At 49.2% G+C, this 14,310-nt stretch overlaps 5 protein-coding genes across 5 annotated transcripts; 4 read left to right on the forward strand and 1 right to left on the reverse strand.

Annotated features, from left to right (window-relative positions):
- Nucleotides 1-350: 350 nt before the first annotated feature.
- Nucleotides 351-1,837, forward strand: T310_0376 (Proteasome regulatory particle subunit Rpt1; the record flags this gene model as incomplete). Its single annotated transcript, XM_013476729.1, has 4 exons — nt 351-442; nt 502-616; nt 671-900; nt 958-1,837. The coding sequence occupies 4 exons, from the start codon at nt 351-353 to the stop codon at nt 1,835-1,837; spliced, it is 1,317 nt and encodes a 438-aa protein (XP_013332183.1).
- A 699-nt stretch (nt 1,838-2,536) lies between these two features.
- T310_0377 (Succinate dehydrogenase (ubiquinone)) lies at nt 2,537-4,796 on the forward strand (the record flags this gene model as incomplete). The annotated part of the gene is made up of 6 exons (XM_013476730.1): nt 2,537-2,578; nt 2,661-2,715; nt 2,776-2,849; nt 2,904-3,067; nt 3,135-4,523; nt 4,577-4,796. The coding sequence occupies 6 exons, from the start codon at nt 2,537-2,539 to the stop codon at nt 4,794-4,796; spliced, it is 1,944 nt and encodes a 647-aa protein (XP_013332184.1).
- Nucleotides 4,797-5,946: 1,150 nt separating this feature from the next.
- Nucleotides 5,947-7,378, forward strand: T310_0378 (uncharacterized protein; the record flags this gene model as incomplete). Its single annotated transcript, XM_013476731.1, has 2 exons — nt 5,947-6,532; nt 6,594-7,378. The coding sequence occupies 2 exons, from the start codon at nt 5,947-5,949 to the stop codon at nt 7,376-7,378; spliced, it is 1,371 nt and encodes a 456-aa protein (XP_013332185.1).
- Nucleotides 7,379-8,254: 876 nt separating this feature from the next.
- T310_0379 (uncharacterized protein) lies at nt 8,255-10,343 on the forward strand (the record flags this gene model as incomplete). The annotated part of the gene is made up of 4 exons (XM_013476732.1): nt 8,255-8,341; nt 8,516-9,215; nt 9,338-10,212; nt 10,308-10,343. 4 exons carry the CDS (start codon nt 8,255-8,257, stop codon nt 10,341-10,343), a joined length of 1,698 nt encoding a protein of 565 aa, XP_013332186.1.
- A 708-nt stretch (nt 10,344-11,051) lies between these two features.
- Nucleotides 11,052-13,993, reverse strand: T310_0380 (uncharacterized protein; the record flags this gene model as incomplete). Its single annotated transcript, XM_013476733.1, has 6 exons — nt 11,052-11,912; nt 11,972-12,050; nt 12,127-12,260; nt 12,710-13,260; nt 13,327-13,574; nt 13,677-13,993. The coding sequence occupies 6 exons, from the start codon at nt 13,991-13,993 to the stop codon at nt 11,052-11,054; spliced, it is 2,190 nt and encodes a 729-aa protein (XP_013332187.1).
- Between the last annotated feature and the right edge of the window lie 317 nt (nt 13,994-14,310).

Below are 14,310 nucleotides of genomic sequence, written 5' to 3' on the forward strand. Positions count from 1 at the left end.
TCTTGTCTTCAAAGGTTTGTGTTACCTGCAAAGACAGAGGAATAAAATGGGCGAGGGTCTGGTCTGGAGAGCTTGAAAACCCGAAGGCGGGTTCTGAATTTCACAAAGTCGATCGGGCGGTGGTCAAGATGCTTGGCAAACGCTAGTGCGGAACAGCTCGACGTAAACCCCGGCCGCCTGCGCAGCTCCAGCTTGATTACCAAACACACCTCTCCATCTCTCTGCTCTCTTTACTCAAGACCTTTGCCACCTGTTCTCCTTCTCAAGTCACTGAAGGAGCTTCTGATTTTACACTTGAACACACAGTTTCCTACTTGCAGCTACTTGACGAGCCTGCGGCAGCCGCCATCATGCCCAGTGCTACAGGAGCCGACTGGGAGAAGTATCGGAAGAACTTCGATGAGGAGATTCCCGAGAAGAAGATTACTCCTCTGACCGATGAGTGAGTGTTTGCTCAGAGATGACATCAGTGGATGGAGTGATGGCTAATGTGTGACACAGCGATATCCAAGTACTAAAGACCTATGGCGCTGCACCCTACGCAGCCGCGTTGAAGAAACTCGAAAAGCAGATCAAAGAGAAACAGCAGAGTGTGAATGAGAAGATCGGAGTGAAGGTACGCGCCAACTGCGATCGTTACAACGATTGGTTTGGTTGACTCTATGGCTAGGAATCCGATACTGGGCTTGCACCTCCACATCTTTGGGATGTTGCTGCGGACCGGCAACGTATGCAGGAGGAGCAACCGCTACAGGTGGCACGATGCACGAAGATTATTCAGGATGAGAAGGATCCAGAGAAGAGCAAATATGTCATCAACGTCAAACAGATCGCCAAGTTCGTCGTGAATCTCGGAGAACGGGTCAGTCCGACAGATATTGAAGAGGGCATGAGAGTTGGGTAAAGTTTGCGTTGACCTATCTATCTCCAGTACTTCTACTGACATACTTGATGTAGTGTCGACCGAAACAAGTACCAGATCTTATTGCCTCTGCCACCCAAGATCGACCCTAGCGTGACGATGATGACTGTTGAAGACAAGCCGGATGTAACATACGGAGATATCGGAGGAAGCAAAGAGCAAATTGAGAAGCTGCGGGAAGTTGTGGAAATGCCACTCCTGTCTCCTGAACGCTTCGTCAACCTCGGTATCGACCCTCCCAAAGGTGCTCTTCTCTACGGCCCGCCCGGTACGGGTAAAACGCTCTGCGCGAGAGCAGTTGCAAACCGGACAGATGCCACCTTCATTCGAGTTATTGGTAGCGAGCTCGTTCAGAAGTACGTGGGTGAAGGTGCTCGGATGGTTCGAGAACTGTTTGAAATGGCACGAACCAAGAAAGCCTGTATCATCTTCTTTGATGAAATCGATGCGATCGGAGGTGCCCGTTTTGACGACGGCGCTGGCGGTGACAACGAGGTTCAGCGGACCATGCTGGAGCTGATTACGCAACTTGACGGTTTCGACTCGCGCGGCAACATCAAGGTCATGTTCGCAACCAACCGTCCGTCTACTCTGGATCCGGCCTTGATGCGGCCCGGGCGAATTGACCGCAAGATCGAGTTCTCTCTGCCAGACGTGGAGGGCCGGGCTAACATCCTCCGGATCCACGCCAAGAGCATGTCGGTGGAGCGTGACATTCGATGGGAACTGATCTCGAGATTGTGCCCCAACGCGACGGGTGCAGAGCTGCGCAGTGTAGCCACGGAGGCAGGCATGTTTGCGATCCGAGCTCGGCGGAAGGTAGCGACGGAGAAGGATTTCCTGGCCGCGGTCGACAAGGTGATCAAGGGCAACCTGAAGTTCAACTCGACGGCGACGTATATGCAGTACAATTAAGCTGCTTGTCCTTTTCTCCTCCTTTGGTCGTTCGGTTAGAGATGGCGCTGCTTGGGCGGAATATACGGAGTATGTACGATCGCATATGAATTGTAGCGAGGGTTATTAGTTCTTAGTCGGCATTACCAATAATGTTCCTTTTGAGCAATTTACGTCTAGATGTACGCTGGGCTAGCGATGATCCCACTCGAGCTTCATCGACGGCCGTAGAAGCTGCTTGTTTACGCCAGATCATATTTGGAGTGTGATAAGACTTCATCTCTGGGTCTGATCCCGAATTTACTCCGTGGATACCGTCGCCCAGCAGGCTCGGTTGACATTTAGCCGTCTTGACTGGCGTCCAGCTTGTGGCATTTCCTACATCTTCCGGCAAAGGGAACCTCTGCACGTGCTCAGAGCGGTCCTCAGCCAATCACGGCGCCGGTTCTCCGCGACTCGATGACATCTGCAGTGCCTCTGATTGGCTGCTCCGGCTTCCCTTGCTCGCGTCGGCAACACGGGAACGACCGCTTATGTAAGTCATTCCTCGGTCTTCACTCGCTCAACCGGCAGGCCAGCCGGAAGAAAGCCCAGCTTCGAAGCATACAACCTTTCATCTCCAGCGACTCTCCTCTCCGCTCTCGTGCTTTCCCCCTTTCTTCTGTTACCCTAGCTGAATTGGCTCCGTTCCAGACCTGTAATTGCTGCGTCTAGGACACCATGAGCTCCCTGAGCTTGCGGAGCCTTGCTCCTGCATCCAAGGTCAGTGAGCTGCTGTCCTGTCGTCATGGCCCCTCCGTCTGCCCATCGGCTGTTCCATGCTGACTGTCTTTCAAATCTTCAGATCTCTCGTGCTCTGAGAAATCAGAGACGTCTTTTTTCATCCACACGGCCCGCAGGTACGCATTGGAAATGATATTGGCCCTCTGTTCCCGTCACTAATTGCCGATCCACCACAGCTCGGATAATCGCAAACCAGCCGCTTCGCGCAAAGGAGGCCACTGGATACATCTCGCAAAAGTACCCGGTTATTGTACGTCTCCCTCGTCAGCCATATGATCGTAGCTTCGGCCGCTGATCAATTCAGGACCATGAGTACGATGCTGTCGTCGTTGGCGCCGGAGGTGCTGGTTTGCGCGCGGCCTTTGGCCTGGCGGAAGCTGGTTTCAACACCGCCTGTGTGACCAAGCTCTTCCCCACGAGAAGTCACACTGTCGCAGCCCAGGGTGGTATCAACGCCGCTCTTGGAAAGTGCGTTTATTATGGACATCTATCTGTCAATTGATGTGGATTCTGGCGCTAACCGTGGCTTGTATAGCATGCACGAGGACGACTGGAGATGGCACATGTACGATACAGTGAAGGGCTCTGACTGGCTCGGTGACCAGGATGCTATCCACTACATGACGAGAGAGGCACCAGCCAGTGTGCGTGAACTGGAGGGCTACGGCTGCCCCTTCTCTCGAACCGAGGATGGACGCATTTACCAGCGTGCTTTCGGTGGTCAGTCTCAGAAATACGGCAAGGGTGGCCAGGCCTACCGATGCTGTGCTGTTGCCGACCGAACTGGCCATGCTCTTCTCCACACCCTTTATGGCCAGTCTCTTCGTCACAACACCAACTACTTCATCGAGTACTTCGCGCTGGATCTTCTGATGGAAGATGGTGAGTGCCGAGGTATCATCGCCTACAACCAGGAGGATGGTACTCTGCACCGCTTCAAGGCTCACCACACTGTCCTGGCTACTGGTGGATATGGACGAGCTTACTTCAGCTGCACATCTGCGCACACCTGCACCGGTGACGGTATGGCAATGGTTGCCCGTGCCGGTCTTCCCAACCAGGATCTCGAGTTCGTCCAGTTCCACCCCACTGGTATCTACGGTGCCGGATGTCTGATCACCGAGGGATCTCGTGGTGAGGGTGGTTATCTGCTGAACTCGGAGGGTGAGCGTTTCATGGAGCGATACGCGCCCACTGCGAAGGACCTTGCTTCTCGTGACGTCGTCTCCCGAGCCATGACTATGGAGATTCGTGAGGGTCGTGGTGTCGGCCCCGAGAAGGACCACATCTATCTCCAGCTCAGCCATCTGCCGGCCTCGCTGCTGCGTGAGCGTCTGCCTGGTATCTCGGAGACTGCCGCGATTTTCGCTGGTGTCGATGTCACCAAGGAGCCCATCCCTGTCCTGCCCACCGTTCACTACAACATGGGTGGTATCCCTACCCGCTACACGGGTGAGGTGTTGACTCTTGACGAGAACGGCAACGACAAGGTCGTTCCTGGTCTGTATGCTTGCGGTGAGGCTGCTTGTGTGTCCGTCCACGGCGCCAACCGTCTGGGAGCCAACTCGTTGCTTGACCTTGTTGTTTTCGGCCGTGCTGTCTCCCACCGTGTCCGTGATACCTCGTCCCCTGGAAAGCCTCACAAGGAACTCAGCCCCGACGCTGGCGCGCAGTCGATCAAGGACCTCGACTTTGTCCGCACGGCCGATGGTCCCAAGTCGACGTTTGAGATTCGTAACGCGATGCAGAAGGCGATGCAGACAGACGTCAGCGTCTTCCGGACGCAGGAGAGCTTGGACGAGGGTGTGAGAAAGATCAAGGAGATTGACGCCATGTTCAAGCAAGTTGGTACCAAGGACCGCAGCATGATCTGGAACTCTGACCTCGTCGAAACCCTTGAGCTGAGGAACCTGCTGACCTGCGCGTATGTATCCACCCCCCTTGCTTACTTGGAAAGCTGACTGACTCTGTCTATAGTACGCAAACCGCACATGCTGCCGCTAACCGCAAGGAGTCTCGTGGTGCCCATGCCCGTGAGGACTACCCTGAACGTGATGACGAGAACTGGATGAAGCACACCTTGACTTGGCAGAAGCAGCCTCACGGCCCGGTTGAAATCGGCTACCGTGCCGTGCAGTCCAAGACGTTGGACGAGAATGAATGCAAGTCTGTGCCACCATTCAAGCGTGTGTACTAGATTGCCAAAAAGCGCATAAGGGATGACGCTCAGCGGGCCTCAATACCGGATTCTCGGTGTCTTCGGAAATTGGGTACAATCTTGGTGTCTGCGGAGGCTTTCATTTGTTGGAATCCAGTTCAGAGGGGACAAACCCATTCTGGTTTCTGACTTTCAGGCTTGTCGTATATAACCAACCTGTAGTAACCAAACTAGTTAGGGATGTGTTAACTACTTTTTTGTTTAGTCTGTCTTCATACAATCGGAGTTTTTCTTTGTCTGGATGCTTTTTTCCTGTCCTTTTTCCTGTTGACAAATCCACGGTAAGGGCTGTGTATGCTTCTAGTCTTCTGATGATAGAGATATTGGAAGTGGTTTGCCTCTCAAGAAAGGGAGTAAGACTATACATACATGTAAATAGTGGACGGGCCTGAGGACCCAAAGTCCCTGGCATAACCAGATATTTTCTCTTCAAGCCCCTCGAGCGAAGCGAGTTCTGTGTCAGGGATTCGAGACAAAGAACGGTATAGAATGATCGCTTCCCCTAGGTTCTTGGCCTTATCATCAACCTAATCCTTCATGGCTTTATGTTCTCTAATCGTCGTCTCTTGTCCTTTTCAGCTAGAAATTCTAGTTTCTCGTCAAAATAGATCGTCTTCACCGTTTGCTTCTATAATCTGCAAGAATGGTGAGATACTAAAGAACCACTTACATCTTCTGCCTTCTTCATACTACGTCCCCCGTGTGTTACAGCTAACGGGACAGTGCATATCGTGGCCGGCTGGATGCAGAGCCCAAAACACCCTTGTGCTACTCGTTTGATAAGGCAGATTGACTTGCCTCTCGTGTTTGCTTTGCCCCAAAGTAGTCTAAATCTACCTATTCCTGCTGTGTAACCAGATTTCTCATGTACGGAAAGAGTCATCCACGGTGGTCTTGGTGAGGATCTCGCTCCTCACTAGTAGAAAAGAACTCGTATGCCCTGGGAAGCCAGAAAGCTTTTCATCTTCATTGTTTCCCAAGGGCATAGACTTGTCTTTCTCTTTTTTTTTTCAGTGGATTTCTTTAGTCTAGCCCTGGAAGTGAGTCTCGTCAAGCATCAAACTTCCGATCTCTTTCCCGTCTTTCGAGATACTTTTATACTTCTGATTGTGAAAGCCCTTCACGCATCATGCGAGTCAGGTTGGCTCGGCAAATAAATACCTGCACTGAAGGCTTACAATACTATACCTGCCTCAAAGGGCCATATATCGGTTGCTGTTCTGTCGATCCTTGCGATACTGGTATCTGTCCTGATGATAACGAGCAACCCCCGACAACAGTGACAGAGACTCTTGAGCCCATAACCAGTTTTCTGGCCAGCAGTATAACGACAGTATCATTTGTGACTACGAACAGTACAGTCACTGTGTCTCCGACAACTAGTGTGCTGGACAGTATAACTAGTGTAACTACTGTGGTTATTACTACCTCTGCTCCTAGTCAGACTCCACCACCCTCGAGCTTTCCGGTGTATGATAATAATAATGGTGTCGATATTGGAAGCGTCATTGGCAGTGTCATCGGAGTCACAGTCATAGCCCTGCTTCTCCTCTGCTGCTGTCGAAGAAAGAAGCTTGGACAACGGTTTCCTTTGTCGGCTTGGCGCAGTGCCCGCCATGAGGAAGTCATGGTTGATACCCAACCCGTTGGTACTGGTCCAGAGAACGGTTTCATTGTTCCTCGGGGTGGAGGAGACCCTTTTGCAGAGTTTGGTGGTGAGTACTCCTCGTGAAGAGCTGTTGAGAGGAACCAAACTAATCAAGACGTGCCACCTAGGACGCCACAGGTCTGTCAAAGTCGAGCCCGTGGAATCGTATTCCGACAATAATGCCACGAAGCTTGAGAATGGCACAGAGGCGTCACAGGGTCTTGGTTCTCCTGGCGTCACGGAAACTGGATTTCATTCTCTACGTACTTCCGGGGGACGTTCAGGATCGAACCTTCAAGAGGAGTGTCTGCCATCGAGCCGGGCTGAGCTTCCTGGGACAATTGCTCAGATGCCGGAGTTGCCAGACGTCCCAAGCCCTCATGTGCCGGCAGAGCTATCTGCAACGCCGGAGCGATCGTTGATCAATATTCCAGCTCAACGGAGGGTCAATTATAACAGCCTAGACGAGGAAGAGGCCATCCGTAACGATGAGCCCCCCTCTGTCACGACTTCGGACGGTGTGATCCTCCAAGCGAACATGAACTCATTCTTCAACGAAGATGCGTCTGTGGGAAATTCAGCTCACCAAGGGCACATTTGGAATTTCATGCAGTATGACACAGATGCCGAGACTTCATCCTTGGCTGGAAAGAGTAGACAAAGTCGTGATATTGCAAACAAGTCTCCTACCACCCCACAGATGGACATTAGTTCTCCAACAATTGAGACGGAACAGGCTGGAAGAAACCACACTGTTTCATCTAACTCCCATGTCAGTGAGACTAGCCCTGTTGCTCCCCAGATCAGCATCAGCCCGCCTTTGCCAACCCTTGAAGAGGAGTCAGGAACGCTGAAAACAAGGGCGCAATCAGAGTTGGAAGTAGACATTAACAGAACTGGTACAGTTGGATGATGATAGGGTTGAGCTAGGGATTATGTATATACATTATCATTTATTGGTGAAAATCTACTTTGAGGCTTTCTTTTATACAAATGCAGAAGGTCTGTCTTGACCTATGCCTTTAAGCTTCATATTCATAGGGTTTTCAAAGTTAGGTTTGAGCTCTTGAAGAGGCAAATTAAGATATAAAAGAGAGTAAAACGGATGCTGGCTGGCAGGATAATCCCCAGCCCAGTGTTCTACTTTCTGGTGACAAGACTTTAATTCCATTCTACTATAATTCTTTTAAATATAGAACCATGATCGTGGTCGACTAACTCAGGAAGCTTGAAGCATTCAATATCTAACCTGACCGTGCTCGACGAAAACTTCCCTTGCCTGCGAATGCTCCTTCCTCAGGTCGCGTCTACTCTCCATCTTCCTTATTCGTATACTTTCTTATCTAAATTGGAACCTCTTAGAATCTCCAACTTGTCTCCTTTGCATATCTTCCATGATCGTATTTACTCTCCATAATCACTGACTCGGCTTCTCTCCTGCTCAGTCCATCTCAGCGTTGCTAACGTACCTGACCTGAACTTTTGTATCGTGAGAGTGATAACTTCGGTCTCAGAAAACCATCACTTCCCCCTGAGCTGGTACCACAAGAAGCAAACATCTTCAGACAGAGCTTCTCTTCCCATGTGAGGCTTGGAAATTTAGACAGCCTTCCAAGTTTGTCTCTTCATCTCGTTTGAGGCATTCATATTAACTCTCAAGAGGACCTTGAGATCCTATTAAGTGACACAAATTCCAACTTCAGGTTCTCTTTCTCGGTACAAATTGCTATATCCTCACCGGCAACCAGACTGTGCTTTTCTGCCGTACCAACATTCACGCAACAGAACGATGTCTTCTGACGAGTCAACTAAGTCTCAGGAAGAAATGTCAGATACGAAAGAGGATATTGGGGAGTCGGACGACACCTACAGTCCAGTATGTACAGTGGTATTTACGTCTTCAGGATTTCCAAAGCTAAACTCCGAGGAAGGAAAGTGATCAGGAGGCGACAGATTCAGATGTTCGAAGACCCGCGAAGCGCACTCGCTCTAATGCAGGCATGGACAAATCCTCCTTCGCTCTTATGGCTGAGAAAACAAATCACAAAAGAACTCAGAAAAGAATGAAACAGTACACACAGAGCCTCCAAGATTTGCTGTAGAGATTCTCCAGCCTAGTTCAATTGGTCATGATGACAAGGCTCCCAAGCCCAGAGGACAACATCCACAGTCAAAAAAGAACACAAGTTCAGCGAGAAAATCAAGCACAAAACCTAGAGGAACCAAAAGAAAGCGCATGTCTCAAAAAGCTATACGGGATTTGAAAAGAGATAACAGGGAACTCAAAAAGGAAGTTCAAACGATGGCCCAAGAAGCTGTCCGAAATACCCGTAAACGAGGCAGGGCTCCGTTGAGCGACATGGTCATTGAGAATACGATTCAGGACTTATACAAAGACCTGTGTGAATGGGTCAAGAGCTTTTCTCTGCCAGGAGAAATCCCAGTTCCTAAAAAGAAGAAAGATGAAATAGACTTCCTGTCCATGCAGGACAACCCTGAACGAAAAATCTGTGAACTCGATGACATTCCAGCTATCAGGAAGCTTCCAAGGGGCTCGACAATCTTTCTACAAGGAATGCTGTCAAGCTTCATCTGCTCAGAAATTATCGAGAAACCATTTCTCTTTCTAGACAGTGCACTGGCTAATAAGCCACGCGAAAGCAAGGGAAAATCATCTCCGACAATCAGTGACACAAGTGAGGATGAATTCGAGGAAATATTCATGAATTTTGCTTCAAAATTGGCAGAGAGTATGTTTTTCTACATTCCGTGCTTTTCAAATACAAAGACTGATTCCAAAAAGCGGACAGGTATCGGGCAAACGAATGGGTTTCGAAATTGCTGGAGGCGACAAAATTCCTTATAAGTCCAGATTTGGAAGATGCAAAACAGCTAAAAGGAAATACGGCTTTCAAGAACTACCATAATCATGCCAAGGCACTGGCAGAAAAGTTTTTGGCAAGTCCAGCACACATTCTGCTCAAGGAGGTACATGGCCAGGAAATATGCAAGCGGAGGAACGAGTTGATTAGTATACTCAAACGTTACAGGGAGCTGAGCTTTCAGCTCTGGTATCGAGTGGTCGAAGTGAAATGTTACTATCTTGGTTCAGATCTCGTTCCTTCGACTTTCGATCCTGCATCGCCAGCCATGGAGCTATATACTGCGCTTGAAGAAGATGCAACGGGCATTGAAAGCCACAAGCACAAGAACCTCACTGGACTGCGTGTTATGGTCATTATGAAACCCGCTATTGTTGCACACTGGGTCGACCAAGAAGATAACAAACTGGAACGATCAAAGGTTTGGGTCAAGTCCGTGGCGTGGGTTTACGCGCGTGAAGGGAGCAAAGAGTCTGAATCTCAGCAAGGCATTGTTGGTAAAGAGAGCAATGAACACCAGGAAACCATGGGCATCTGCGAGAAGAACGAAGAAGAGCTTCCTCTAAACACGGACCTTGGTGAAGAGAACCATGAGCCACAGCAAGTCATCGGCGAAGACAGCGATGATGAACATGAGCATGACATGGACATCGACGAAGAATGCCAGGAACATCAGCAGGAGATCACCACTCTTGACGAAAAGAGCAATGAGCCTCAGCAATGCATTTATGAAGAGAGAGAAGCTGAACATCAGCAAGAGATGGACATTGACGAAAAATGTCCCAAGACTAAGAAGGACATGATTGAAGAAATTGGCGAAACAAAAACAATGAGCGACAAGCGTCACAAAAAATTGAACCGAATGGTTCCATTTCGACAACTACGCAATCTGATACAGATTGTGCCTCAAGTTGATCATTATCTACATTTATCTACTCTCCCATCTACTCTCCTCCATAGTTTAACTCGCCATCTGCATTTGAACATTTACATTGAACTATTTCTGTCTTTTTTTTATTCATTTAATCACTTTTTTTTTCTCTCTTCTTCCCCCCTTTGCTCTCTCATCGGTTTTCCCATTACCATGGCCCCCATTTGATGAATGAACCCCCTTCCTCACAATTATCATTGGATAAGAAAGGAGAGAACGCCCAAAAGAAAGAGTGATTTGGAATCAGTAACTGGAACTGGAATCTCTATATCCTGATTAAAAACAAAAAAAATAATGTTTGCTGCTAGTCAAGTTTTTCCACCCATTCTATCTCTTCGTTTCTCTTTTACCTTTCATGAATACATCAGTAACTAGTTACTAAAAATGGAAAAAGAAAAAAATACAAATCGAAAGCAGTTTCTTGATTTTTTTTGGGGGTACCCTTTCTATCCCATAGAATTAAGTAACTCTCACAATGGTAATATAAATGCGGGTATTCATTACGCCTAATTATGTCTCTCTTCCCTTCTTGTTCTTCTGTTTCATTTTTCATTAAACTCATCGACACATACACACACGAAAAAAGAATACCTAAACTCATGAACCAAGAATTCCGGAAATCCTCAACGCCATGTCAAGAATGGAAAGATGCTCGTCCGACCCGTCAACCAGCCGTTTGTCCATTTCTGAAAACACCATGACGATTTTGTTCTTCTGGATGTCGGGGATTGCGTCGTTGTAGACGATTCGTCGATATAACTATGTTGCTAGTGTTAGTAGTGTGATGCACTTCTTCCTTCTTTCTGGGGAGCGGGAAGCCATACTTGAGATAAGATCTGGGTCGCACTCCATCCGTCTGCGACTATGTCGTTTACCACGGCCGATACCGCCTCGTATGCTGATCCCATCTTCTTCGGCTGCATGGCCTGCGTTAACCGGTCGAGCACGCTCTCCGGGACAACGCCCGCAATCTCTTCAATCATTCTGACGGTGATGAGCGAAGATGAGCTGTCTGCGTCGGCCATTTCGGTATCCCCGTCCTCCTTGTGACCCGATGCGCCAGGCGCCCCTACCAGTCTGGCTGCACTCTGCAGATATGTTATTGCTCGTCGAAGGTCGCCATCACTGCACTTGATCAGCGTGTCGATGACGCCGTCTTCGAGTTTCAATTTCTCCGCCTTGGCGATCTCCTCCAATCTGACCCCAGCTGCAACGCCATCCAGCGCCTTGAAGCGGAATTTACTGCATCGACTCGCCACGGGCTCGATAATTCTCGTTACATAGTTGCAAACAAGACAGAACCGCGTGATGCGGCTGTATTGCTCCATGGTCCGACGTAATGCAGACTGTGCGTCCTGCGTCATACTGTCTGCTTCGTCGAGGATGACGATCTTGAACGGTGGGCAGGGATATTTGGACCGGTACTCGGCGTCCAGTCCCGTTGGGTACGTCAATTGAGTCCGCGCAAAGTCCTTGATCTTCTCTCGTACGATGTTGATTCCTCGTTCGTCGGATGCGTTCAGTTCGAGAATCCGCGTGCGGTAGAGAGCAGGGCCAAAGAGGGACTTGGCCAGCGCAAGGATGGTAGATGTCTTGCCGGTTCCTGGAGGGCCGTAGAAGAGCATGTGAGGGAGCTATAGACGCTTTAGCAATCGTTGAAGAGAAGTTAAACAATGCAGGAAGATGTATGTACATTGGAAGCTTGCAAAGTCCGCTGAAGGACCGATATGGTATGATCTTGGGCAGCGACATCATCGAGGGATTTCGGACGGCTATAACCCAGACAGTCTTGGTTAGATAAATTCTAATTCTCGACAACAAAAATCACAGAACACAACACAAACGTACTATTTCTCAACCCACGGTTGTAGACGCGTCTGATCCTCCTTGCTATCGGCCGTCTTCGGCTTTGAGCTGCTGGCGGCAGCTGCGGCGGCGGCAGCACGCGCCTTGTTGTTGAAAAAATTAGCCGCCATTGACATCTTTTCGATTCAATGGCAAATCTTATAAGAACAATTCAATAATATCTCTCAATTTTGGAATTTGGAAAGCTTGAACTGAACGGGAAAAAAAAAGGTAGTTGCGCGAATATCATGAACCTTACAGCGAGTAATAGCAAATGATGAAATAACCTATCCAGCAATCCTCAATGCGACGCGTCTACACGTGATGCGCGAAACCACTTTACGCCCAAAATGGAATGCCAAGATCTCCGCTCCGAGAGGAGCTCCGACTTTCAACTGATAAGATAGATATGTATACCTCTTATGTCCATGATAAAAGGAATGTTTGTCAATGGAGGTAGATGTTTATGTCAGCCTACAGTATACTTCCCGTTTTCTACTGCCTATTTCTATTTGCCCCTGTTCTAGGCGACTAGCATCTTCCATTTGTTGGGTATCTATAACTCATCTTTCTTGATCGTGTCTACATTTTCTTCCCACATTCTTTTCTTCGGGTTCTGAGGAACATCTTGGGCCACTGTTTCCTCAGACGATGCCACTTGTTCCTCTCTACTCTCCTCTACCATTCGCCCGATCTTCTCGACCATGCTGTCATCGGGTTGCACGGTAGAAGCAGTGTCTTGATCCAACATCCCAGGAGGCTGTCCTCCTCCGACTACATACTTCGGAGCGTCTGTGCCAGCGACTGTTGGAATTCCTATGGTTACGGTGCCGCTCACGATGGCGGAGGTGGAAGAAACCGCCCCCGTCGCGCCAGCCACGCCTATTACAGACGCCACAAACCTGTAGGCCATCTTGAACGGCAGCCAGACAAGCCACCAGAGCGGGCCGTACAATATTCGGCGAAACACTAGCCATGCGATTGTGCCAATTAATATGTAAAATGCCGTTTCGAGATACCACGTATCTGACTTCTGAGAACGGAGGAGAGAGTTGACCAAGGCACGAGATGAGGAGAGAACGGTATCAAGATTGCTGTAGGATTCTGAAAGAGAGGAAAGCGCAGCGGTTGACTGTTCTGTTGACCGATGTCAGCGGAGATCCGCATACAACACCGCTGCCACTATTTTTGAAGAAAACTAACCCAGGGTCTCCTGCGCAAATTGGCTTCTCGAAAGCTCCGCCTGCATCAGCTGATGCGTCCTCCTAAGAGCCGCGGTGACATCACTCGATGCGTTGACCACCAAATCATCGTGCGTAAGTTTTTCGGAAGGCTTCTGACGCTCTCCACCGTCTCGAGGTCTTGCGAGCAACAACTCTCGTTCTTTTCGGCGGGCAATCTCCGCATTGCGGTTAGCTTGCAGTTGTGCGGCGCGAAACTCTACCCTCGTCCTAGAGACCAAATATGTCAGTCATAAATACAAGAATATCGGACTTACAGGTGAAGACCGCAAGTCCGCCATCAGACGACAACCACGAAGTGATAAAACAAACCTCTTCAATTCCTCCGTTAACCTTTCCGCCAGTCCAATCACCCTTCTCTTCTCTGCGTCCTTCTCTCCATTCTCGCCGCCTTTCCTCTTGCTGGTTCCGGTACTTTCCAAAACTTCCACCTCAACTTTGAGGAGCTCCATCTCCTCTTCAGCTTCCTTTAGCCGGGAGTGTATCTCCGCCCCGAGCTCCAGGCGGGCCTCATCGCCTTGCCCGATAGCTGCAGTGAAATTTTTTAATCGAGTCACAAGCGTATGGATCTCATTAAGGGACGCAGAGACCTCTTTCAGGCGCGTTTGTAGCACGTGGGTGGAGGACATTGTGCCCCCGAGTGTCCGATCGCTATTCGTCTAGAAACAGACCGCGGATTCCTTTAAATGGAGATAGCGTAGCTCTAATGGCGAGAATTTCTCTCTTGAATAACCACTGACAGATTCATGTGTAAAATATCACATACCCAAATATGGAGGTCAACCGTCAAAGAGTGTGAATAACCGCATGAGTTGCTTGCTGCTCATGCATGGGAAAACGTGGAAAGCATACACCAAGCTGTCCACAAGCGTCGTCGGCGGATTGGACTCGTAATGTTACGGGGACCAGGAATATGTTTGCAACCCGAGCAAACATTATCACCTCT

Source organism: Rasamsonia emersonii (assembly GCF_000968595.1).
Source record: "Rasamsonia emersonii CBS 393.64 chromosome Unknown ctg1118621759676, whole genome shotgun sequence".
Classification (NCBI taxonomy): Eukaryota; Fungi; Ascomycota; class Eurotiomycetes; order Eurotiales; family Trichocomaceae; genus Rasamsonia; species Rasamsonia emersonii.